The sequence below is a fragment of the Megachile rotundata genome, chromosome 1, assembly GCF_050947335.1.
Source record: "Megachile rotundata isolate GNS110a chromosome 1, iyMegRotu1, whole genome shotgun sequence".
In the NCBI taxonomy this organism is placed as follows: Eukaryota; Metazoa; Arthropoda; class Insecta; order Hymenoptera; family Megachilidae; genus Megachile; species Megachile rotundata.
In genome coordinates, this window is record NC_134983.1 from 9,541,404 (window position 1) to 9,569,273 (window position 27,870).

General features: G+C 33.7%; 1 protein-coding gene and 1 long non-coding RNA gene across 2 annotated transcripts; one reads left to right on the forward strand and one right to left on the reverse strand.

The window, feature by feature from the left end:
* Positions 1 to 7,510: 7,510 nt before the first annotated feature.
* Positions 7,511 to 14,730, reverse strand: LOC143264276 (uncharacterized). Its single transcript, XR_013037882.1, has 3 exons — positions 14,272 to 14,730; positions 10,141 to 10,339; positions 7,511 to 8,625 (listed from the first exon to the last, which is right to left on the reverse strand). It is a non-coding gene; the product is annotated as an uncharacterized LOC143264276 (long non-coding RNA).
* On the forward strand, positions 10,193 to 23,937 carry LOC105661771 (uncharacterized). The gene is made up of 4 exons (XM_012279185.2): positions 10,193 to 10,327; positions 16,025 to 16,147; positions 20,455 to 20,572; positions 21,611 to 23,937. Exons 1-4 carry the CDS (start codon positions 10,215 to 10,217, stop codon positions 21,659 to 21,661), a joined length of 405 nt encoding a protein of 134 aa, XP_012134575.1. The 5' UTR covers positions 10,193 to 10,214; the 3' UTR covers positions 21,662 to 23,937.
* Positions 23,938 to 27,870: the final 3,933 nt, after the last annotated feature.

Sequence of the window (27,870 nt, forward strand, 5' to 3'; positions counted from 1 at the left end):
CTCGATAACAGGGACAAGTTTGTAAGATAAACGGTACTCGAATGTCGAGTACTTCATTGAACAATATCCCCCTAGGAAAGTGGAGGAACATTTGCATGATGAATGCTCGTCGATACTTAAGCACAACTTTTCGAAAAATTGCAAACAACGACGATATCGTATTCAGCTCCAGAAATTATAGAAGACTTTCAAAACAGCCATCGAGATCGTCAAATTACCTGAACGAATTCACGTAGAAAGAAGTTCAGGCTCGAGCAAATTCCATTTCCACTTCATCGAACATGATAGATTCAATTGAAATTCCGTGAGGATCATTGTCACGCGATTTTCAACGAACAGGATCAAATATTTCATGTTCGCGTTAGGAATATTACATTAATAAACGTGATAACTGTCATGGGAATTATCGGTCACCACAAATGTAACGCAATCGAACAATTAATAACAGAGATGAGGGAAGAAGAGTTGTACAGTATTACTGTTATTAGTATTATATTGTTATTGATATTATATTGATAACATAACGTAAGGAGGAAGCTTCAAAAATTAAGTGTTTGTAGTTTTAATAATTGAAATATTTTTACTCTCAGCGTCAGTCGACATATAACGTTTTCTCCACCCACGTTGAATTCGTCAAAGATCGTAAAGAATGGTAATTTTATTTCGATGACGAAGTTTTACTATCTTTATTATATATCTTCCAGTAATTAAAATTATTTCTTATATGAATTTCACGTACCATCACGTTTCAACTTACGCATTCTAATTTTGACAAAAATTAATGGCAATGAACATATTAATTTTGTTAAATAATTAGAAAATGGAGGGAGAAGGAAAAATTTGAACCGCACTAAACTTATAGTATGAATTGAAAACAAATTCTAATCTAACATAAAGCGTTAGATTAAAGAATTAATTCGTAATATCTTGAATGATTAACATTATCGTGGGCTACATTAGATATGATTATTTCTGTTGTCAGTCAATGTATTAATCGAACTAAAATGTGTGGTTAAATACGTTAAGTAAAATTCAAGCCACGGTTGAAATTATGAGCAGTTCAATAAAAATTGTAGCAAAAAATTTAGGGTGTAATTGTGTCCTAAAATATTACAAGTAAACAAAATTTTCAAAGGTTACAAATTTAAAAAAGATCAAGTTCTTTTCAAAAGCATCAGGTTGATTTAAAAAATATCAAATTGATTTCAAAGGTGTCATTGAACGAGTACAATCAATTACATCAATGAGTTTCATTGTCGATAATGACTAGAGTCTTACACAGGAAAAGGTGACTTAATGGACGAAGAAAATTGCACGTCTTCGTTATCGTTATCGTCGATTAACGCCACTTGAGAGTGAGCAGTATCGATGTCATAATCTGGGCGCCTCGTGAACCCCGTTCAGAAAATCATTGAACATATAATCAAGAATAGAAACGAATTGTTGCTAACGCATACACGTTTCACGATGTCCATGTAGGGCATTCAAAATGTTCCAGGAATTTCTTACGTTGCTGTTTTAAATGAGAAAGTACATTTCTGTGAACAGATAAATCATGCACTAACCTCCATTTTACGTAATCGGCAAATCGACGCGTGTGTCTTATATCCAAATATTCGAAACCCTAGCTCAAAATTGTAGTTCTCCTGAATTTCTGGAAATACAATGAAGTGACATTTCAAAATTTGCGACATGTAACAAAATATTTAATATGGCGGAGTTCTAAATAATCATAAGTTCCATTTTATGACATAACGTGAAATCGTGACACAATCGTTTGCAGCCCCGTGGGAGTACATCAAATACTTTCTTCACCTGCCGGATGCAAATGTGACTAATTTTTATAACCGTCCTTTCACTACGTGCGTCACGAAGTTAATAACCTAGATACCTAGATCAAGCATATAAATTTGGAGAGGAGACGGTAATAAAATTCGTGGAAATTGACGTAACGTCATTGTTCATTTGGATTTCGAATTTGAAGGGAGCGGAAAAATTTCAAAAGTTTCAGCCACGCTTTCAAAGTTGCCTAAGGCGACACCTCGGCGACCCATGGACTTCCCAATGAGCAATGACGACGGCAAAATTTGCTTTCACAACGCGAAACCAACGCTATACTATTATCCGACGCTTTTTGCCGTAGCTCGATGACGTAAAAAGACCTCCGACAAAAGTGGAAACCTCCTGTTGCCTTCGAAGGAATCGTGACGTATCGATCGAGAGATGATCGGCGATTTCTGCATCCACATTCTCGATACACGTAGCCAATTAAAAAAAGAATTCCACGAATAATTCGAGCCTCCGCCGTGTACCGGCTCGAACTGTTACAGTTAGGTCAATACACTTTTGGCAACGAGTCATCACTTCGTTTGAAATGGGGTGGTTCACAAATTTTTCGCATAATCGAACTTAAATAAAATACTAAAATATTTTCACTGATTCTAACTTTGAATAATAATTTGAATCATATATTCGGAACGTTCTAATTTTCTGTTAAATTTGCATCAATCAAATGTTGTACTATTTGAAGAATCTGAATTCTAAATTGCACCAAATACTTCCTTCGTTCACAAATAATTTAGTAATAACAAAATGCAATTTTTGTTAAAAATGTAATTAAAAATTGGACAGTTTCTATCAGTGTTCTGTTGCCATTACCATGTTCGAAAATGAGATCTGTTTTAAAAGACTGACTCATCGTGGAGATAGGAAATAGACATTGCACGCTGATTCCATTATATTTCGTAACGAGATGGAAGAATTTGTAATTTGTTAAATAAACGAAGGAAGAACGCGTGGGTAGAATTACTATCTTCCTGTTCCTAAATTGAAAGTTTTAATTTTAAATCTTTGGATGCTTTGTTAAACGAGTGAATATTTATTAAATGAAGCAATTTGCATCGTTTCCGAATGCCAACTTCCAAGACATGCACACGCAAATCAATAAAATTTCATATTTGCATATTTTATTAAAATCGTAGATTGAATATTTAAAAAAGAATTAAAATAAGTAGTAAACTAGTGCTGGAAAAAGCCACACATTTTATCTTCAGGCAAAAAGTGGAACAAGCAATTAACTGACAAATGACACGTTAATAAATCAATCCTTCCCGATAAAACGGAAGAAATCTGTCGTTTACATAAAATAAGTCAGAAGAAGTCAGGCAGAATTAAGATAAATGATTCATCGTTTGCTTAATTTACTAATCCGATTTACATATCTTAAAAAGTTCCACTTAAAATCGTATATCAAGTATTCGATTCTATGAATATAATTCAGCGTTCCAAAATTAGTTTTCGAACTATTGCATCGCCATTCGAGTTTACATTATTTTCTATTTTAAGATCCATTGTTTGTGAATCGGGTAAAAATATCTGAAATCTCATTCGAGTGGGCGAAATGACTTTTTCAAATAATTCGAAATAATTAGATGAATATTTATCTCGTGATTAGTACAGAAAAATTGGTTCAAAGTTCATCGAAATCATTCGCGACTTTCCTTTTGCTTTTTTTTCATAAATTTATTTAACACGACTGCCACACTGATATTAATGCAATTTGTATTTGAATCTTTCGCTTGGTGAAAAGTACTGTAAATGTTTGCGATTTACGGTTAGTATGTCGAGATGATTTTAAGTTGATTCAATAAAGAAACGTTTCAAGAAAATTGAATGCGGGTGATGCGTTCAGTCCACGATCATAAATACCACATGCGAAAATAAAGACAATTTATTTCTGCACCATTCCTCTTGCTATTACTATATATTTATTTTAACAAACAATTATAAAACACACTCAGCGTAAATTACAGTGAAAAGTACTCATTGTTTATTAGTCTTATTTAAATTATACTTATTTAATTCGTTGTAACTTCTGAAGAGAACGCTACAAGTTAATGTTTCTTCTCTCTTCTACATATTTTATTACACCAACGTTATTTATCCAAATAATAACAGTAGAATGTTCTACTTTAAAAAATATAAATTTTATTTGCATTGAACACTCACGATATTGCGCACGTACAATGCAATTAAAGAAAAAGCATTGATATAAATCTGTAAAATAATAAATTTAATTTGTATTTACATTGTCACGTACGGTAGATATTGTAATGAATCATGCCTGCGCATTATCTCGGTGATAATTATTTCAGAGACGTCTGCGAAGTTACCGCCACTTTTTTCCAATTGTAAAAACCCGTTGTTTTAAATTTATTACAGCGTATTAGTAGCGCTATTACGGTCGACTATTTTTAGAAATATTTCCAGTCATCGTTCGAACAGGTACTTTCCATTCATGCGCTGTCGTTGAGTACCCGCTTCACTCCGTACACTCAAGCAATGCGTTTCGTTGGAATAATTTTTACGGTTGTTTTGCAACGCTGACGTTTGTTTGCTGACTGAAAATTATTCAAAGGAACAATAATTAGCGGATTCTTAAATATAAAAGTGTCAGTTGAAATAACAAATCGTGACTGAATGGGTTTTCCAAAGGCGATTGTAATCGTACGGGTAAATCGTAAACTAAAAATCGAAGGTCAATTTTAGTCTAAATTATAGTTATTCTGAGTTTTTAGTGCAGAGAGCATAAATTAGTAGTAAAATAACAAAGTAGTAAATAGTGAAACAATAGAACAGTTAGTAAAACTTAGAATATACTACAAATTGTTAAGTAGCAAAATTATAGTGTAATAAGGACAATTAGTGAAACTTAGAACATACTGAAAATTGTTAAATAGCAAAATTATAGTGCAATAGGACAGTGGAGTAGTAAAACAACAAAGTAGTAACAAAGTAGTAAATGATATAGTAGAATATTGTATAATAGAATTAACAGAATAGTAAAACTACAAAATAGTAAAATAGCAGATTACTAAAGTAGTCAAACAGTAAACAAGAGCATAGTTAAAATTTGCACAATAAAATTAATAAAATAGTAAAATTACAAAATAGTAAACTGCTAAAATAATGAAACAGTAAAATAACAGCATAAATAAATAACAAATTTATGAAAACGATAAAGCAGTATTTTCCTCACGGAAACACCAAGCAAAAGATCCAAGAAGTACGAACCTAACACTTTTTTAATCTCCGATTTTTCCCCGGTAAAGCCAGGCAACCTTACCAAATACGGTTTCATTGTTTACCCGCTCAGCCACAATACTGCAGGCATACTTCGTCAAACCTTCCTGTCTGTTTACATCTGGTTCGGTAAAAATTTTGCTAACAAACTCCGAAGGTGATCGTGTATCATCCTCTTGCAATCTGCGATCTTTGAGTTTGGTGGGCGGGAAACGGTCGAAAATAACCTACCTCAAAAATTTTGTTTCGAACATCTAAACCGCGATATACATATATGTACATTGGATTATACGTATACGAGACGCGGAGGATTCATTCGTACCTGAGACAGGTAGACATGACACGGTCAGTCGGAATTTAGGAATTTGGGGTTTAAAAATTTAGGAATTTAGGAATTTGGGAATTTGGGCATTTGGGAATTTGGGAATTTGGGAATTTGGGAATTTGGGAATTTGGGAATTTGAGAATTTGGGAATTTGGGAATTTGGGATTTAGAAATTTGGGGTTTCAAAATTTGGGAATTTAGGGATTTGGGAATTTGGGAATTTGGGAATTTGTGAATTTGGGAATTTGGGAATTTGAGATTTAGAAATTTGGGGTTTCAAAATTTGGGAATTTAGGGATTTGGGAATTTGGGAATTTGGGAATTTGTGAATTTGGGAATTTGGGAATTTGAGATTTAGAAATTTGGGGTTTCAAAATTTGGGAATTTAGGGATTTGGGAATTTGGGAATTTGGGAATTTGGGAATTTGGGAATTTGGGAATTTGGGAATTTGGGAATTTGGGAATTTGGGAATTTGGGAATTTGGGAATTTGGGAATTTGGGAATTTGGGAATTTGAGAATTTGGGACTTTGGGAATTTGGGAATTTGGGATTTAAAAATTTGGGAATTTAGGAATTTGGGATTTAGAAATTTGGGGTTTCAAAATTTGGGAATTTAGGGATTTGGGGTTTCAAAATTTGGAAATTTGGGAATTTGAAAATTTCGAAATTTGGGGTTTTAAAAATTTGGGAAATTAGGAATTTGAAAATTTTTGTGTTTGGGAATTTGGGAATTAGAAAATTTAAGAATTTTAGAATTTAGGAATTTGGGGTTTAAAAATTTTGGAGTTTAGGAATTTGAAAATTTTTGAATTTGGAATTTAGGTCGTGTTTGATTAAATCGATCGATTAAATCGAATAAATCACGAAGATCGAAAATAGAAATAATATATTAATGAAATGAAAGAAACAATATGGTCTGTAATGGAAATATGGTCGCTGAGTACATTCACCCTAATTACCAAGATTTGTTTAATCCTTTCAAATCGGATTTGTTCCGTAATTGAAGAGACACTTCGAATAACAAACATAATAATCAGGACTGAAAAATTTATTTTAGATCAGTGGCATTTTCCGTTTGTTGCAACCCATTGATACCTTAGGTCGAAAAAAGATATTTTGTTCTATGGTCTTTTTATTCAAAACTTAATAACTGAAAAGGTTAAAAAGTAGTCGAGAAACATAGCTAATTATAAGTTCATCGAATGGAAAAGTGTCAGAGAGATCGATTCTGCATCGACAAAAAAGCATAATGATGCGAATTAATTGCCGGAAGTTTCCTTGGATCAAATAAGGTATTCAAAAAAACGTGTCTTACATTCGTTGATCGCTCGTCATCAATCAGACATGATTGAAAAGCGTATGATTGCGAGAAACAGACTTGTGTGGAATGGTACGAGGATGATTTATGAGATAGGAAACCCCCTGAATCTCGTATACTTAATCGTTTCGAAGGATATTTCCAGGAAGGAATATTTCGATGCGTATTTGGAAATCTTCGAATCCGGGTACTAGGTTTCGGGTGTTAAAAAGTTTGGAAGTATGAGACGTTAGAAATTTGCTAATTTAGAAATTTGATGTTTAAAAATTTGGGGTTTCAGAATTTGGGAATTTAGGAATTTCAAAATTTGGAAATTTGGGGTTTCAATATTTGGTGGTTTACGAATTTGGAAATTTAGGAATTTGGGGTTTCAAAATTTGGGAATTTAGGGATTTGGAAATATAGGAATTCGGGGTTTCAATATTTGGTAGGTTACGAATTTGGAAATTTAGGAATTTGGGGTTTCAATATTTGGTAGTTTACGAATTTGGAAATTCAGGAATTCGGTGTTTCAAAATTTGGGAATTTAGAAATTTGAAAATATAGGAATTCGGGGTTTCAAAATTTGGGAATTTAGGAATTCGGGATTTCAAAATTTGGGAATTTAGAAATTTCAAAATTTGGAATTTGGGGTTTCAAAATTTAGTAGTTTGGGAATTAGTAGTTTCAAAGTTTGGAAACTTAAGAATTTGGGATTTCAAAATTTAGGAATTTAGAAATTTGGGGTTTCAGAATTTGAAAATTTAGGAATTTGGAAATTTGAGTCTCTAAAGAATTAAAAATATCAAATTCTCAAAGAAACAAATAAAGAATTATACCTAAAAATAATGGAAGTTGAGTTAAGGTTAATTGCTACAATATCCCTGTGGTAATTATTGCTTCGGTATTCTTCATCTGTTAATTAGTGCGACGTAACCAGTATCCGAAGACGTACACGTTCCTTTCTTACATACATGTATACGTATTCAGTTGCAAGTTACATCGTACTAATTAACATCTTCTATTAATTACCACTTTGACGAACATACATTCTACGAAATTTATAGTTCTTAAAATGTCATACTCTTTTTTATATCTAATAAAAGATACGTTGAAATAGTATTGATTTTCAATTTACGTTTAAAGTAAATAAAGATAAGAATATTAATCACGGATACGTGACATTGCATATCGCATATCACAAATTACATATTTAACACCTGCAGTCTTTTTCGCGTTAACCCGTGATTGATACAGTGGCCATTTTCTGGCGTGGAAAGCGTAACGAGAATCGTAGATAGTGTTCCAAAGAAATGTTAAACTAGCATGACACATGGTACCATTTGTTCTGTACATACAAAGAAATATTTTCTATTCAGAACCGGAATGCGAAGTTACTAGTTTTTTATATCTTCAATAATAGATGCGTTATACAATTGCTATTAATCTTCCTGTTAACGATTGCATTCATTCCAATGAAGTAGCTTTCCGTTTGTATCGATTCAGTCTCATCGAAAAGTCCCCTGTCGAAAAATTTCCCCGACATTCTCGAAGGAAATCCTAACCGGTTCAGCCTGTCTCTAACTCCGCTTTTCTCGGGTTGAACGATCCGTGAATCACGCTTGGATCCTCGGCGTCCATCGACGATCACGATGCATCCGCGTGACGTCGCGAAATCGGCCCAAATTTTTCGGAGGATCGTGCTTCTACGTGTCGATCGTCGTGTTCTCTGCCGACCATGTACGTGATGGCAAGTTCTAGTGGCACGTTTTCGTTCCGACACCGACAGAATTCATGGAAGATTTCCGTTGGATGGATTCAGCTCGATGATGACCTCGTTCTGTGCCTTGGGTCGTTCTTCTTGCATTTCATTTTTGATCTACGCTGACCAATAGGCTGTTATATAACAATTCTTGCATTCTATTGATGAGAAAAAGAATAAGGCACATTTTAAGATCAATCGATGAGTGGTACAGGTGCAAAATTAAACATCTTTAAATCATGTAACTGAATTAGGTTCACAAGGTTTGTCTCGGTAGCTTTGTTCGATTTTTTGAACTGACGTAAACTTGACCTTAAATAATTTGTCATTACAATAATTTTTGCTAATAAATTTATTGATAAGCTAATATTTGACTTAGCTAATGTTAGCATTATTAGACTGATCTTTGGAAGAGTGCTATACACGTAAAAGTAAATAAATGTCATCTATGAATTTTATGACGTTTGCGTTATTTCTGTCAGTTGAGAGTTGGTCTTTCATTTGAAACGCTTAGTAATATGGTTATTAAAATTTGTAAAACTGTCGAATAAAGATAATAGCATTCTGTAATTTCTGTAATTTTCTGCATTTTGAGTATATCAAATTTAGAGAGCTTGGACAGCACACATGGACCTTCAAATATGATAGCCATATCGACACTTCGTGTGAACAATATTGCATCTATTTTATGTTTACGTTATTATGTTATTGATATCAGACTGATGTAACATATTCAAGTTCATGATACCAATTGACATAAGAGCAATTACACAATTGGAACTAGGCAATGAGTACAGACAAGTTGATATTATATCACTGGGGAGGAACTTCGACATTTAGAAATTTGAACAATTCAAAATTAGGAATTTGCAAGCAAGGAAATTTGAAAATTTAGAAACTTAAATTGGGAGAGGTAATTTGGGGAAATTTAGAAATATGAAAATATAGCGATTCTGAAATTTGTCCTTTAACAATAAAAAAATTTGACTCTAACGATTCGAGATATTAAGAATCCGCAAAAAGTGAGAAATGCAAAAAATGTAGAACTTGTACAAAAATCAGGGATCGTTAACTTCAATCTGTGCGATCTCAACAAAATCTTATCGATATCAATCGATAACGATATCAGTAGTCACACTTCTATTCCCAAGATCGAAAAAGCGTGAGTCACTGTGGCTCCAAGATCCAGTGAAATAATCTGGTTTCTGATAGCGGTTCGCGAGTTGCCTGTTGCATCAGAGTCGCAGAGGAGAGTCAGTGGGATGTCGACTCGGATGAGCTGTCCGGCGCAGGTATCTTATCAAAAAGCTGCGAAACCTTCAGGTGTGATCGAATCGAAGGAAAAGGGTCGAAGTCTAGGAAAGAGATAAAAGTGAGGGAGGATCCGGTACGAGTGGGGCATGGGCCACGCGCCGAGTGGGGAGGTGGAGGCGGCACTCTCCTTCGTGAGTATATATGCTCGAAGCGAACCAAGCCACGCTACAGTTCACCAAGAGACAAAAGCGACAAGGATAGGGCCAACCAGCCACTGATCGACAAAAAGGAACAGAAACCCGATCACGACAAGACATATTATTGCGAACGATACATGACACTAACGGTTAAGTTCTTCGAGTGCGAGTCGGTTGCGGACCGAGCTAAGTGTTGAACCGCGAAAGTGTTTTATTATTTACCTTCGGATTTCGCACGGAGGGAAAAGTTGATTTCTTTCGGTCCATCTTCGATCACGTTTCACGTCGCAAGAAACATGAGGAGCTTCACGGGAGTGAGAAGTTTGTTTGCCACGTTGATGGTGTTGTGTGTCCTGGACCTGATCTGGATGCCGACGACTCACGCGAGACCGCCACCCTCTTTGCTTAGGTAAGGCTCATCCTGGAAAATTAAATCGTACACATGACCGAAGAGATTCTTGTGCATGATCTCTTGAATTTCTTTCTGGAGGATTATGTTTGAGATCTTCGTAATTTCTATGTTTGACTTTTCACATCTTTACGGTTATTACTTTCTAAGATTTATTACTTCGAAGCTTGTAAAGTACAAATCGTACAAACTATGTAATCTATAGATCTCTACTGTGCAGAGATCATTTAATATATCATAGGTATAATTGCATCTTGAATCCAAGTAATTGCACTTTGGAGACTAGTCATTTTGCGGAGGTTTAAAGTAATTCCAAAACATTTTGTAAATCTTTGGTGAATAAAAGAGCAAACCTTGATCTAAACCGAGAAGAATTAAAAATGGTACTTCTATAATTTTTTCAAAATTTTGCCATTTTTTGTAGGTAACTGTTGTAGAAATGTTTATATCAGAAAATTTTTTAAATTGAAAAAGGAGATCTAAAAAATTTATGTATGCTACATGTATATATAAGATATGCATTAACACGTACGTCACCAGAGTCACGTACATGTAACTCATCCAATTTTCTATATAACATAAATGTTTATTTTATATGCATTAGCCTGTTAATTTTAAAATATGAGTATGTACTCATATATTCATTAATGTATTCGAAACATATGTTCAGCAAAAGTTTTGAAATGCTTCGATAAATTGATATAGACATACTCTTGCACACTTGTCGCATAATCAAGCAAATAAATATCAAGGATCTTTTTTTTCATTTTTAATAAATATCCTCAAAGGACCTTCTATTAAAATTTAACAATTTTTAGAAGATGCTGCTCTTTCTCAAAGGAACTATTTGATGCATCTAAAAGTTTCGAAGTGCAATTACTTGATAGTATATTTCTGAGCAACGCTAATGTTTTCTCAATCTTCGAAGGCTCCATTGCATCATTTTATCTTATTCTTTAAACAATGTACAATGATTCATCATTGATCTGATTGTTGCACCGATATGAAGCTGGAATTTGTTTACTACGATCATTCATGGAATCGATAACCTTAATCGTCCGTTTTGCAAAACAATATTTCACAATTTTTACGTTTGTTACTGCAAAATTTGTATTTGTTTCGAAAGACAGGCAAAGATCTCGATTATTTGCATTTTCAAGAAATCTCAGATAAACAAAGACAAATCGTTCTGAGATAATTAATAACAAATTATTTTAAAGCAGTTAACAATAACTATTATTTATTTCTTTTTTAATATCACACACCATATGTAATTACAAAATAATGTTTACCACCTGAGATTATCGCATTAAGAAAAAGATAAAAGCATCGTCTTCCAAGATTAATTACAAAATTATTAAAAGTTTTATAGTTTCTTATCGGAAAACGGTTTCACGATGACTCGATATTTTTTTCGTGCAAAAAATCTTGTATCATTAAACTTGCGTTTTGAACTCATTTACCGAATGCACAAAGAAAATTAATTATAAGTTTAAGAAAATAAGAAGCTGCGTAACTGTCGAATATGCACTGTTGGTGGAAAAACATTCTTTCTTGTGATCAGGGGAAAACCCTAGAGCGATATTTACCTCAGGTAAATGTCACCAAATGAGGATTATCGGATCGATTAATTTTATCAATTTTTTATCGAGATGTCGCGTGTCGCGACAATTTTCGTCATGCTGACTATGTCGTAATTGGCATGGAAGTCTGAGGTGTCCAAATAGTTTAGTGGAAAACAGTAGCCTTAGGGGAAATAATAGTAAGTGGATGATGTATGTAAAATTTTTAAATTTAAATTTTAAAAACTTGGAAGTTTAGAAGTTTGGAAAAGTAGTTTTCGAAAATTTGGTGAAGTTGGGGAATTTTCAAACTTTAGGAAATTGAAGCTAGTCTGGTTATCGAAGGGATCTAGGGAATCTAGGGATTATAGCGGATTTGGGGCACCTGAGAAGAGTAGAGAAGTTGGAAATCTATGAATACTGCGGAATTTAAGAAATTAGAGAAATTTAAAGAATTTGGAAAGATTTGGAAAAATTTTAAAAATTTGAAAAATTAAGAAATTTGAGAATTTGGAAAATTTGAAAACTGAGAAATTTGAGGAATTCAAAAATTTAAGAGTGTGAAGAATTTAAAATATTTAGACCCTTGAAAAATTTTAGAATTTGCAAAATTTGAAATTGTAGTAATTTCAGAATTTGAATAATTTGAAAAACATCGTGATAATAAAATAATTTAAAAAGTATAAAAGGTCCTAGCCTAAGCGATAAACTTCGTGGCGATAAAACGAAATTCATATGCACGAGAAAGATACCAGAGGAACGGAAACGTGGGGTGGATATTGCAAGTTACACCGGATAATACCGTGTTTGTCGTTGGCCATTAATTTTCTCTGTGTAATCGACATGCTAATCCTTCAACATGTGGGAAGTACATGTAGAACAAAGTTATCAGTTATCTGTTCGTCGACATCGTTATCGACGTCCATCGGAATCTCTATGGAAGTAAAAAAAAAGAAGAAAATAGATAGCCTTAATCGAAACCCCCGTTGATTCATCCCCTACGGAGGAGATTCTACTTTATAGCAGCCTGTTGAATCGACGTGACACTATGGTTTCGCTTTTCGTTCGGATATAGCGTCATCGTAAATTTGATACATTGACACATGTCTTTGGTTCTCGTTTAATCTAACCATATTTCATCCTAGAATTTTGTTCGAGATTATTTAATTCATTGGTAACTAATGTTTTCCAAAATTCCAAAATTCCCAATTCCAAATTTCCGAGTTCCAAAATTCCGAGTTCTAAAATTGCAAATTCCAAAATTCCCAATTCCACATTTCCGAATTCCAAAATTCCCAATTCCAAATTTCCGAATTCCAAAATTCCGAATTCCAAAATTGCAAATTCCAAAATTCCCAATTCCGCATTTTCGAATTCCAAATATCCAATTCCGCATTTCCGAATTCCAAAATTGCAAATTCCAAAATTCCCAATTCCAAATTTCCGAATTCCAAAATTCCGAGTTCCAAAATTGCAAATTCCAAAATTCCTAATTCCACATTTCCGAATTCCAAAATTGCAAATTTCAAAATTCCCAATTCCGCATTTTCGAATTCCAAAATTTCCAATTCCGCATTTCCGAATTCCAAAATTGCAAATTCCAAAATTCCTAATTCCACATTTCCGAATTCCAAAATTGCAAATTTCAAAATTCCCAATTCCAAATTTCCGAGTTCCAAAATTCCCAATTCTACATTTCCGAATTCAAAAATTCTCAATTCCAAATTTTCGAGTTCCAAAATTCCCAATTCTACATTTCCGAATTCAAAAATTCTCAATTCCAAATTTCCGAGTTCCAAAATTCCCAATTCCAAATTTCAGAATTCCAAAATTCCCAATTCCAAATTTCCGAATTCCAAAATTCCAAATTCCAAATTTCCGAATTCCAAAATTTCGAGTTTCAAATCCCAAAATCTCAAAATCCTAAAATCCCAAAATCCACAGTCCCAAAGTCCAAAAAAGTACAAAAATAAAGGCCCCACTATTGCAAGATAACTCGAAGGTATTACATTGCATATGCATGGCGTTAGCTCCAAACGTGTTAATTGCACATGTAAATTCGATGACCACCTAGGTAAAAAGATATGCAAGTATACAGGCATCGTATCGAGGGAAAAACTAGTGAAATATTAATAGGTTAAAAAGACAAGCAGTAACAAGAAGAAAATTGACAAAGTTGTATATGGTTTATCCAGAACAGAACGGTCGACGCGTGAATTTTGAATTCACAACAGGCTGTAGAAGTCTGAAAAACGATATCAGCGTAGTACAACGACCCAGCGGCCAATTAGTAAGTTTCCTTTCGAGCAAAACACCGCGGGCGATCCTCATGGGAATGATTTGCGACATCGATTTCACGACGTTCCACTCGTATGGACTTACGTGCTGTTCCTGTGAAAGTTTGCTCACTGATGTAATTACACGTCACGCTAGTGCAAGTCATCGTTACGCGTTTGGCACTGCGAAACCAGCTGCAATAATCTCTTCTTGTTCTATCTGTGTATCTTCTTCTCCTTCTTCTTCTTCGCAACTCCCTCGACGCAAATTTCCCAGAAAAACGTGATTTTCAGCGAACGTTTATCTTCATTTTGATACGCGATTTATCGCGTTGCGCGATAACGTGATTTGTTTCGCATTTTATCGGTGATCGTAGCAATATGATTATCGATTGGTGTATTATCGATGTCTTATTACTTAACGATATTTTGATAATGTTGGTATAGCGTTGAGTAGAAAGAGATGCGATTGAATTGTGGAGTGGAACGAAATGCAATGCGTGTTTAATTTGTCGTTGAGCATTTAACTTGGATATTTGGAAATTTGAAACTTTCATGTTTGTGACTGAGAAATTTTGAGAACTTCGAAAATCTATAATTTGAAAATTTCGAAACTTCAGAAAATCTGAGAAATTCCTGTTTCATATTGCATGAGAAGGTTCTAAATTTTTGGACATTCATCTAAAACAATTTTTAATACTTAAATATTAAATCTGTTATACAAGCAATGTAATCATATATTCAATATTATAGCAAATTAAACTAAAATAGCAATGATCTCGAGTAAAAATACAAAAACTGAATAGTAATAATGATAGTATATATTACTGTAAAATAATAGTAATGATAATAATATTACACACAGGTACATACTCGTAATACGACGTTTTTTCCTGCAATTATCTTAATCAATGATTGCGTCTACGTATCAGATAATTGTAAAAAAGCCGGGGAATTCAGAGACTAGGAACACCTTTATCTTTGTAATGCGGACGTATTTACAGACTAGATGTCTATAATTAACTCGAGATACTGTCAGACGTGATTAATATTGTTCGTAATGAACAAACTCGAGTGAGTGTGTGTACAGTATGATATGAAAGTCTAGAAAATTATAAAAATCTATAAGATACGAAATCTGGAAATGTAGGATGATAAGGACATTGGTATCTTGAAGGTATGGAGAACTAGGAAATTATGGAATTTAGAAAAATGTGGGGATCTGGGGGTTTGAGGATCTGAGGATATTGAAATTTTAGAGCTGAGGGATATGGGGGTCTAAGAGATATACATATAATGTATAGCTGAGGAATATAGAGATTATATGTAGATGATATGATATGATAGTAACACTTGATGATGACCATACAGGGTTCTAAAGAATATAGAGATCTAGGAAATGTAAGAACTTGGGAGTATAGAGATACAGGGATATACAGATTTCGGAAATATAGAGATCTAGATGCGGGTACTGAGAAAATATAAGAGTCTGAATATAAGGATATAGGGGTGTAGAGATTTCTAAACATAGGCGTCTAGAAAATATACAAATCTCCAAGGAGGACCTAGGAAATATGAGAATCTGGAGGACCTAGGGATCTAAGAACAATTGCAAAAATATAGATATTTTGAAAATACAATAGGAGTATATAGAAACCCAAAATATAGAAATCTGAATTTATAGAAATATAAAGAATCTAAAACCACTAATTCAGAAATATGGAAATATTGAAATCTAATAAGATATCTACCAAAAAACAATGCCAACCTAAGAATATTAAACAAGTTTTTCACCTATCTCCCATTTTTATTTCTTGATTATCTTAAACTAAATATGCAACATTCTATTGTTTTTGCAGCAGACAAAGACGAGTATCGGATCAAAGGCTCGCCGAACTAGAGACGCTTATGGGATTAGAAAACGTGAGAGGAAAAGTAGTGACGGTTCCCATTGCATTCGGTGTACTGGATCCAGATAAGATGTAAGTAAGCTGTTACATAATGTGCACCGCGAAACGCTGACCCTTATCAAACAGTTGATTTATTGTTATCGAAACGGAGCGTGGCCGAATTATATTAATACTTCTTCCCGCTATAAAACGTTCAGATAAACGACCTATCAGTCGCGCGCTTTTTAATCTCATTCGACTTCGGATATGACGAGAACAAAAGCGTCATTATCGTAACCGATTGAAGTCCGCTTATTTTTCTTTCTTTCAATTTTTACATTTACAATTACATAATAAATTGAATTGACATTTTTAATCAAATTTGTTGAAACTTCATATTTTTGAGGTAGAATGTTAGACAGCTATATTAGGAAAATCTTTGTAAACTTATAAAGGTCTGCAATATAGGTGTTCTGTTAATAGTCTGTGAAAAATGATCATATATTTTCCGAAATCATTTACTGAAATAATATATGAAACTTGCACAAAATAAACGAATTGTTTATTTAGTAGGAAATGTGCAGAAGCATTTTGTACATTCCGAGAGATGTCGCCAGAAGTCACCAAATGAGCGATCTTGTTAAATTAGATTTAATTCAAGTTCAAAAGACGCGTGTGCTTTTCGTATGCATAAACGGAAATTCATACAATTAATGTTTAATTTCGAACTTAGAGTATAGTGGTAAAGTTGTATAGTAAGCGGAATAGTACTATAGTGATATGCATAATGAAAAAGTTAAATAGTAGTATAGTTGTGTGAGGTAATAGCAAAATAATTGAAATAGCATAGTAGTAAAGTATAGTAGTGTAATCGTAGAATATTAACAGTAGTTTAATGTGATGGAATACTTATTACAGTGGGACGATGACATAATGGTATATAAAAGTGGAATAGTAATGTATTGGAATAAAATGATACAGATAAGTGTATAATGAAATAATGAACTATACTATTATAGACTTTATGAATTAGTAGGATAGTATACTAGAATGATAGTATAACGGTATAGAAAATAATAGTAAAGTAATAATATGGTATTAATCCATTCATAGATATCGATTACTATAATCTCTGAGTCTAAGGTCTTTTGTTCCTCCTAATTCAAACAATTGCATTGTTATCGGATCTCGAACGATGCGATCATTGTTATAAAATGCTGACAATTATTTAACGCGAATAATATCGAGAAATGTAAGTTGTATAAGATTGTTACTTTTGACCGGTAATGTACGTGCTTCTTTTAAATCGGCCTACGATAACCTTTAACGCGGTAGTCTACAACTAGGCTTTATGTAACGATTACCATTCAAGTTCAACGTGATTGTGCCGATTTTTCGGAGAAAAATGAATGGCATATAGCACGAACTCGCGTTCGCATGAGTCAGAAGGCGCCGAATACTTCCTCTACGAACAAAAAGGAGTAACAAAGAAAGAAAGAAAGAAAAAACCAGAGAGATAGCTGATTGCTATAGACAGAAGAAAGATATCGGTCTATTGCATCATCGTTACGTACGAAAATAAAGATCTATTTAAAAAAAAAAAGTTATTCTGGTAGTGCAACCAAGCAGATTCCGAGTTCAGGAATCTTCGCAAGGGTACACGTCACCTGGTTAACACCGTCTATTTCTGGCACGCGGGTTTTTCAATTTTCCTCGAGTTTCCACGGAATATTTTCCTCGCACGTGCTCGTGCGCAATTCGCGTCAGAGGAAGGGCAAATGTGACGCGCCAAACATTGAAATTCAACTTGTTGCTTCCACGTCTCATCTTCGGGAGCTTGGAGGAGGGTGATCCACCCCTCGAACGAGGACAGAAACTCACGATGAAGGAGGTCGAAGTGGTCACGTATCTCGAAACGAGAAAAAATAGCCTATTAACGCCTGGCAAATGGCGGTGAAATTTTAACGTGTACAAAGTGTTATTTAAAACGTCATTAACTTTCGGGGAAAAACCATTTACTTGAATGACAAAAAAGGGCAGATATAACTAACACAGTAATTTTCTGTGTTTTCTCACTCCTGAACGTGTAAACAGAATCCTAATTAACCCACTCGGAATAATTAGTCAGCTGATAAATTATTGAAACCAAAATACGCATCTGTTTATCAGTTTCGTAATCAAGTTGCAGTTCAGCTTTATCGTTGACTAGAGATCTTCGAGGCTATGTAGAGATAAAAAGATCCAGAGATCTAAAGATCTAGGAATATAGGGATCTAGGTCTGAACATGTCAGATGTTTTGTAGCAGAGATTTCCGAGTAGCGATAAAGTTATTATATCACACGGCAACGAAATGTAGTACAGATAGATTAAATTGTTTTTTATAGCTCGTTAATCATTGTGTTCCGTTTACAGGTTAAATCGGAATGCGCAATCAACTTTATCGAGGATCAAATCGTTTGGAAAAGTTTTGCGATGTTGGCTAAATTTAGAAATGTTCAGTCCTCATAAACGAAAATTTTATTGATTGTCTATCGATGTTTATTAAACGTGTATTTCTCGTTAAAAGAGCTCTTTGTCAATTAATTTAATAAATTCCGTCAAAGACGAATAATATTAGAATTCCTCATCGGATACAGACATTATAGGATACAAATTATATCCTTACAAACGATTTAGAATAAATAAACGTTTTAGAACAAATGTTCGTTAAGAAATAATTTACACTCGTGCTTGGACGTCTCATCGAATCGCGAAATCGTTTCATTCGTTTACGTTGGTCCATCATGAAAGACCAATGTAACGACAACTTGACGTTTCATTGTCCCTCGAAAGAATGTGACTCGAAAGTAAAAAGCTAAGAGAATCCATCTGCAGTCCGCTCGTTTACATACCGTGTATTAATCTCATCTGGAAGGGACAAACGTCAATGGAAGAAAATGAAGGCGCGCGAAAAGGTCGTTTGGATTTCACTGAATTTCCCAGCGAGTTGAATACAAATTTATTCAAAGAACATTCGAAGAGATAACCCGGTTAGAGGATCCATTAGCGTACCTTCTTCGTGTACGATGTATTTTCCCTTCGTCTTTCTACGTGAACCATCATTGTCGCCACGATACATTATTCAATCTGCATCGTTACATACGTACGTGGCTTGCGATTTCGATGTAAAACGTACGCTTCATGTTTCGCGATCGATGACGCGATAAACTAAACGGAACGATCGATCATGGTTCGTGTTAATTGGAGATGCAGTAGCATTTTTGCATTACCTATATTTTCTGACTATTTGAGGATTTAGGTACTTGGAGATTAGGGAATTGAAGAATTTAGAAATTTGGGATTTAGATATTTGGGGTTTGAAACTCTTTTGGTAATTTGAGGGGTTGAAAGTTTAAGAAAATGCGAATTTGGAAATTTTTTAGGTAGGGTGTTAGGGATTCGATGACTTAGAAATTTAGGGATTCAGAAATTTGCAGATTTAGAGATTTGGTGATTCAGAAGTTTTGAAGTATTAGAAACTTGGAAATTTATGGATTAGATGACTTGGGAATTTAACATTAAAGACTTGAGAATATGAAGATTTATAAATTTCTGAATTCTTAAATTTGATAACCTAAAAGTTTGGAAAAATTAAATTTACTAATTTAAGAATTATATTATAACATTGCATCACGGTATTGCTTCGTATCTCTCTTTAAATATCAAGTTCCCACACACCTTATAATAACCTTACATAACCTAATTTCCCCATCCTCCTCACAAAACGAGGGGATTTACAAAAGTCCAAGGAAACTTTTCAATGAAACGCATTACCAATTCCAACAACAGTCATGGTTTATATAATTTCTAAGATTTTCCTTCTTTTTCCGACAATAACGACTAAATAATTTTTACGAGGATGGATTACACGATCGCCGGTTATTTCACATTGGCACGTGTCATCTTTTCCTTTACACTTTCGACACGTGTGACATGCGTGTTCGCAACTAGTTCTGCTCGAAGTGAGATAAAACGACAGAAAGATTGAAAGGGAGAAGTGTTGAATAGAAAGAAAGAAATTAGTCGATTTGCCTACACATTGAACCTGTAATCTTCCAGTAATATATCTTTTTTTGGCCACTTAACGTTTCGTCGTGTTTAGCTATTTTTGTCCACAAGTCACGCGATTAGTGTTAACGATCGCGATCTGAATTATTTTTAACATTTTGAGGAGAAGGCGATAATGATCGCTTTAGCAGTAATTAAGAAAGCGTGAATTCGAGTATACAGAAGATTAGATATCTTTTAATTTACAGACTTTTAAAATGGAAAATTCTGAAAAAGAAGTAGCAAAAGATTATTTATTCGTTTATTTTTTGATGGATATTTTAAAATAATGTTTTTGTTCTCTCTGTTGCAGAGGTCGCAGACGAAGATCCGCCACGAATAATCGTCTCGAAACCTTGCAGCGCATCCTACGAATGGTTGCGAACAATCCTGAGCTACTCGACGACGAGAAGATTCTTTCCTTGCCATTGGTAAGCTTTTAACATTTTTATTCGAAGTGAATAATTTCAGTAAAAACGGTAAAATTTTATAACTAAAGATATAAAGATTTATAACTAAATATGAAAACCAAAACTATTAAAAACGACGATCACGAAATTATTTAGTTATTTTTAAAAACCGAAATTGACCAAAACAAAAGTTACATTAATAGTAGAAAATGTTATTAACCGTGATTTGAATCTGAACTATATTTCCTCGCATTTCACGTTCTTCCCGATCGCAACATTGCTAACTGAACGTTGCAGTGATTAATGTGATGAAACCGTTATCGTGTAAATCATTTTTCCACGCAATTATGTAAACGTCACGGCACGAGTCACGGGGTAATTTATGAGCGAGTTATTTAGTCGCGTAATTCATGTTATCGGTACGTAAACCGCAATCCGGATCTCGTTACTTTTTCTAACGCCAGTTAATTGCGAATGCAATCTGCTATGATAATTGACCGAGAGAGGAAAGAAACGAATCGATGGCACGCGCCTAGTCTCTCGTACACTTTACGTCGAACGTGCAATTTTCCTACACGATACGATCACGCAATTCATTTGCAGTTTCAGTGCGATTTTATCGTCGTATTATTTCTCGTAATTTCCTTCAAACACTAATAATATTGAAAAATAGGTATTTAGCTAAACATCTTACTTATACATATTTAGTTAAATAAAGGCATGTATTTACTAATATTCCTTAAATAAATACAATATAAAAATGAAGCTTTTACAAAAGTAATATAAGTATATATCCTTAGACATACATGAACAATCCTACGCACAATTGTCTTGTACAAGGGTTTGTACAAACCCCTAGATATTCCGAGATAGTCGTTGATATTTCTAAATGCTCGATACTCGTACATGTATATATAATATTATAGTTTAATTATGAAAAATATGAAATTATTATTTATCCAGTATGAACGTCATACTGAAATACAATATTTCATATACCAACCTATATATGTTCTAAACAACTTGTCTTAATCAGGATAATTTTATTTATAATTGCAGAAGATGAAAGAGGGCCGGCGGGAAGACAGCGACGAATATCGGTACATATAATCGCGAGGCACTAAGTATCGTCCTAAATCACAGGACGAACACGAAGACAGAGTCGAGAGACCAAGAAACGCTTACAAGAACGAAGAAACACGAGAGAAAATCACAAAAAAAAATAAGAAGAAAATACAATAGGATCTCTTGACTCTATAAGCAGCCTGAACAGTATTACGGACCGTCCTCCGTCCGAGCTTAAACTCTTTAAACAAAACTTACACTATTAGGATACTAAGTAATTTAACTACGGAACGGAAGAGGAAAGAGAACGAGTGCCCCCGTCGAAGATAGTCCAAGGATACGAAGAATGTCCGAAAACAAATCACGTCTGAAACGTGTTCTTCTTTCGAACATTCGAAATACCCGCCATTTCATGAGGTTTCGTTCCCGACCGCGCGTGGATTCTTTCCCAGTTTTATTTTGTGTACGTGTGTCGTTTTTTTCTTGTTTAGTAATTTATTTATGTAGGTAGCTTTATTTATTATTTATTGATCGTAGACTGCGCTCATCTCGATTGCGTTCATTTTTATAACGAACTTCGCGGTGAAAGAGAATCGTTCGAAATCGATTCTCAGGTAATGTTTGCTATTGTATGTTGCATTTTTACTTTGCACTCGATGTTGTTTGAAATACAAGGATAGTACAGGGTGCTTCTAAAGTCGTTCGATCTGAATAATTTTTGATCATTTTGATCAATCGAAATGATAAAATATGACTCGTGGAGATTCTTTGCAATTACGGATAAAAGACTATGTTATGTAAATTACCACTTTCACAATTTTATTCGGTGTACACTCATGCAATAATCTATAGAGAATTTTTAAAACATACTTTTTTCACCTTATGGTATTTTTTATCAATATGTTTGAAAATTATATTAAAATAAATATTAATTATTATCAATTTGTTGGGAGAGTATAGTACAGAAAGAATTAATGTCTCTGTACGAGAACCATCGAGTGCAAAGGGTTGAACACGTTGATTGCCACTAAATCGTTCCAACTTAAAATTTGTATAATTATAATAAGTTGACCGCTATAACTTGAAAGATTTGAAACTTCTATATTTACAAATTTTACGAATTTTTAACATTCCAAATTTGTTATATATTGAAATGTTACATTAAAATCGAATTTCTTAATGTAACATTTCAATTTGACATTTCAAACCAGTGTGATTTGTATTGAACTATTTTTTCTTATCTGACAAAATCAAATTCACAGTACTGTGGCGGCCAACATTAACGTGAGCAAAAAGAAAATCTATCTTTAATGATTGACACTTTGACGGTAATATAATTCACATAACCGATTAATTTTAAATACATAAATTCGAAAATTATCAGATTTCTAAATGTATAAAATTTTGAAGATAGCAAATTTCTAAATTTGAATGAAATCTGCTTGAATCAGTAATTTTTCATCACAGTACAGTATTTCATAATGTGAGTTTTCCAACGGGCACTTAATCTGCCTGCCATTTTGCACCGTCCAAGTGTTAATAAATCGAACGCACAAGATAGAAAATCGATTGCTTTACGTTCACGAATACTTTGCCTTTTTGTCTATCCATTCGATGTAGCGATTCCGAGATTGCATTCGAAGAAACAGAAGAAAAAAATTCATATTCGAAGAAAGACAAGTGGCTGTGAAACGACGAAAACACGGTCGTATACATTTATCGATAGAAGAAAGAACTTTTCATATTTTACGCATTAGCACACGAACGATCTTCTGTTTCTTTCGTACGTTATTAATGACGTACCAACAATATTTTCATTGATTTCTTTTACCGTCCAAGTAAATAAGATTTCGTACAGTCTCGAGACCGCTGCTTGTTTTCGGACGTTTGCTTAACACACAAGCAACGCGTTTTTTTTTAGCTCGTTAAGAGGCGTTTTATTTATTGTTTCGTACTGATATAGCATTTATCGTTGCGTTAAATTATTAGCAACATAAAAATGAAGAAATAGGGATTTCCGAGTATTAATTAACGTTAACAACATCAACGGAACTGTTCGCGTTAATTATGCCGTTTGTGGCAATCGACTGTCCCGTTGTTTCCTCGCGTATTATTTTTTTCTTTTTTCTATAAGTTATTTATTTATTTATTTATTGAATCGTAACAGACGTCGGACAAAGTATTAAAAGACACTGTCGCAAATGTTGCGACTTCGATGTGTAACGAACGATGCGTCCGAGATTGATATCACTTAATCTATCGCGATTGTGCGCGAACTATTTTATTTATTTAAATGCAATAAAAAACAATAATCAGCTATATATCGTTATGTGTATCTTTTGACCTTACTCTCACTTCCCAATTGTTTGTCACTTTTTAATTTACCTAACGTCAATATCAAATTTTCAAACTTCCAATTTTTACATAATATTTTATTCCATTGTTATTACAAGACTTCTCTTGATAATATTACAAGACTTCGCAGTGCTCGAATGTTAATTTCGATGGTACTTAAAAGCTGGTATTTATCAAGTATTGCAATTTTACTATTAAAATCTAAAGACCAAAATCGAAAGCATCTGAGAGCTCCCTCTACAGAAATTATAAACGAATTAATTCCATACTGTCGGTAAATGTAGAAACTTATCTGTCAAAATTCTGAGATAGTTGTATAGCGATTGATTTGTGACATGGAAAGTTTTCTCTGGGTCTCTGAGAAAACAAATGAAACGGGGTCTGACTAAACACAATTCATACTACTGACGGAGATGCGGTTCGAATTAGATGCTCCGAGGAAACTTGATCGTAATTATACAGACTTTTCGAAAAAATGTAAGATTATTAAAGTTAACATTAAAAAGAGAACTAGTTGATAATTATATTTAATTAATACGGTAAGTAGTTTAAGATAGTTTAGTTTTTATTTTCAACATTGGTAAATGTATCAAAGAGAAAGCTTAGACTAATATAATACAGAAAACGAAGTTCTTGTTAATATCATGTGTTGATTTTTCTAGAAAGAATATATTTTACTGATTTATTTTTACTTTAATAATATATGGATAGATTCGTATTTATGTAAACAAAATGTAGTTATCTTTGAACCACTTCGTCATTGTCCACAACAACTCATGTCGGGTTCTAAATTGTAATAAAGCATTTATCTATCAGCTTGCGTTTCTTATAATACATGAACTAAGTATAATAACTAACTATAAAAATGGAGTTACAACTGCAGAGTCCACGATTTAGTTCAATTACCCAAACTTACAGTTAGAAGTCTGATACTCGAGTTGAATTACGATATTTGGCCAATAAAGAATCAAAGAATTAATCGCGTTGGAAATCTTCATTGATACCTTCCTTTCTATTCCCAAGTTCCAGTTCAGTGATCAAACGTCTCTCCCTCCGTCTCTTATTGTCAGAACGCTACCCTTCTATGGCAAATCGTTACGAAGAGAAAGAAACATTATTGCGAGACTGGTCTTCACAATTTTTCCAGGTGAACGAGCCAGGTAAATGCGAACAATCGTCCATTACGAACTCGGAACTTTCCCACAGAAAAGTGTCCCTAATTACAGTTTAGGTGATCCACTATTTCGAGTTAAAAATAGATACATAAATTTCAATAACGATGTGCACACACTGCGGTACAAATTATGTTTTATTTAAGAAAAGATATCATGTCCTGAAGAATATTATATACACTAGCCATCAAGTTAGGACCACGTATATACATAGCGATTCGTTACTATCGATAACAATCAAATTGTGTGGGTGAAATTTCGCGTCAGGTGAAATTTGAATGCTGTAGAAAATGTCTATCTACTCAGAAAACTAGTTTACAACTCTCCAATCACATTATCTAACTTGAAAAGAATTACATGTATTTGGGAAAATAATGAAGATATAAAGCATTTGATTAATGTATACTTAGCATGCCATAAGCTGTGACCAAGGCGAAGGACATATAAGATATTCACATGTGTTAATAATATCATGTATAGTAGTTGCGTATTATGTTACTAGCTAATAAATCACGTAAGTACAATTTGAACAGACCTTTCAATTTTACCAAAAACGTGTAAAACGTTGAAAATTTATAGTGGTCCTAATTCGATTGTAAATCCTGAACCAGCCAAAGTTCTGAACGAGTCCAGAAACGTGACTAGTAAGTCAAGTATCAACGTTGAATCGCAACGACGATCCGAATCGGTTGAAAATTTGCAAGAATGAGAAAAAGTGACGGTATCAAGCATCTGTATCACTAACGCGAAGCGTGATATGAAATTATTTCATAAATACGCACACACAAGCCGCGTGGGTGGCTGTATTTCGCAATGTTTAATAACTGCGCAGTTAAATATCTCGTCGATACGTTCGTCCCGAATGAACGGGCCTCCAAAAAATTGCACAATCTTCGATTTTGATTAGCGTGTCGCTAGCGTCGTTTTATCTGTATCGTAGCCGTCTACGTAAAACCGATTTCTTTACCGAACGACCGGGTGTGACAGGGTGTATCTTTAAACCTGGGTTACGAAACGAACCATGAGACCATCGTTTTACTATGTTTGACCAAACACTTTATTTTCTCTTCGCATTGTTTTGTGTTTTGTGATGGGGTAGATCAGCGTCCACCGTGACGCGTTTCATGACACTTCGATTAGGGTGCTCGAAGCAATTGTTTCGCGAATGTTTAATCGAAACTGAGTTCTGCAACTTTGGGGGACTTTATACATACTTGCTATGTATAACTGTATATGTATTACTTGCAGATACCAGAAGTTAGGAATGCAGACTTAATATTAAAACATGTTGAGAATTTGGAAGATTTGAGAGGTTGGAGAAATTTATATCGGATGTTTGACAATTTAGCAATTTGGGAAATTTTTAACATGGAAATTTGGATTATGTGCAAGTTTGTGCAAGGAGGAACTTTGGGAAATGTAGAGATATTGGAAAATCTAGAAATCAGAAACTTAGAGAATTGAAAATTTGGGAAATTGAATGTGTAGCTTAAGAATGTGAAGACTTGGAATGTAAAAATTTGGGGTATGAAAGTATTTAAGAATTTAAATAAAAATTTGAGGAATTAAATATATAAACTTTGAGAATGTGAAAATTTGCAAAATGGACTAATTTGCGAATATGGAAATTAAAAAAATTTGAAACTTTATGTCTCTAAATGATTCTAGATTCTAATACGTCCTCGAACCAGTGATATATTAGCGTGGCATTTTCTTTGTGTCATGCAAATCGCAATTGCGAATTTCGATCACTAACACAAGAAACTCAAACAAAGATTTATCCACGTTCAAACACACTTTGACTATGTATATGTATTGTATTTAAGATTAGCCGAAATGACGACAACCGATCGAGGTCAAATTTTAACCAATCTACATGTACACGTAGACACACATGTACACTGCTGTCATCAAATGTTCGCTTTAATTATAAATTATTATTCAGATACTCTTCAGCGTGGTCAAAAGTTTACTCCATTTCTGTGGAATTTTGTTGTATCTTGAGACAAGAATTTAATATACCATATTCTAGATTCTTAATCGATTCAGGAAACTGGTTCGTTGTTATTCAAAAAGTAATGGAAAAACTATCATAATGAATTCCATGAAACGAGAATTTGAATGACGAAATGCAATGTTGTATTTAAATCATATCGCGTGACAAATTCTTATCCCGTTTTGTATTATCTTTTATTTGAAATATTATAAAAAGATTTGCGAAAATTTGATTTTGTAGCTGCTTGAGTTATCAGCAAAGTTTGAAGTAAATTATTATCACTGTCTGGTTACTGAATGGTAGTCTATTATCTTTGCCTGTTAATGCTTACTAACCATAGAATAATTAGAGAAGGCGATGATAGGGCTGTGGATATTTATCTCACATAAATCACGTCGTACGTTACAGAAATAACTATTACAATACACTCATCTCTCGATAAGAAAAAAAATTTAATAAATCAAGTAGAACATTTTTTTATTAAAATATTTTGTTCAACAGACAGTTTACAATTAACAGATAGTACAGTTAAATGACCGTTCTGTATACTTCATATTAAACATTGAAAAATTCGTTAATATATTCTAGTTGTCATCCTACTCCCTACAAGAACTCCCTATATAATTAATTTGATATTATTTCAATGTATTAAAATTAGTACATTGAATTATTTAAGTGTACTAAAAAAATAATCATTTATCCAACACGGTATATCGTTCACGTTACGTGCA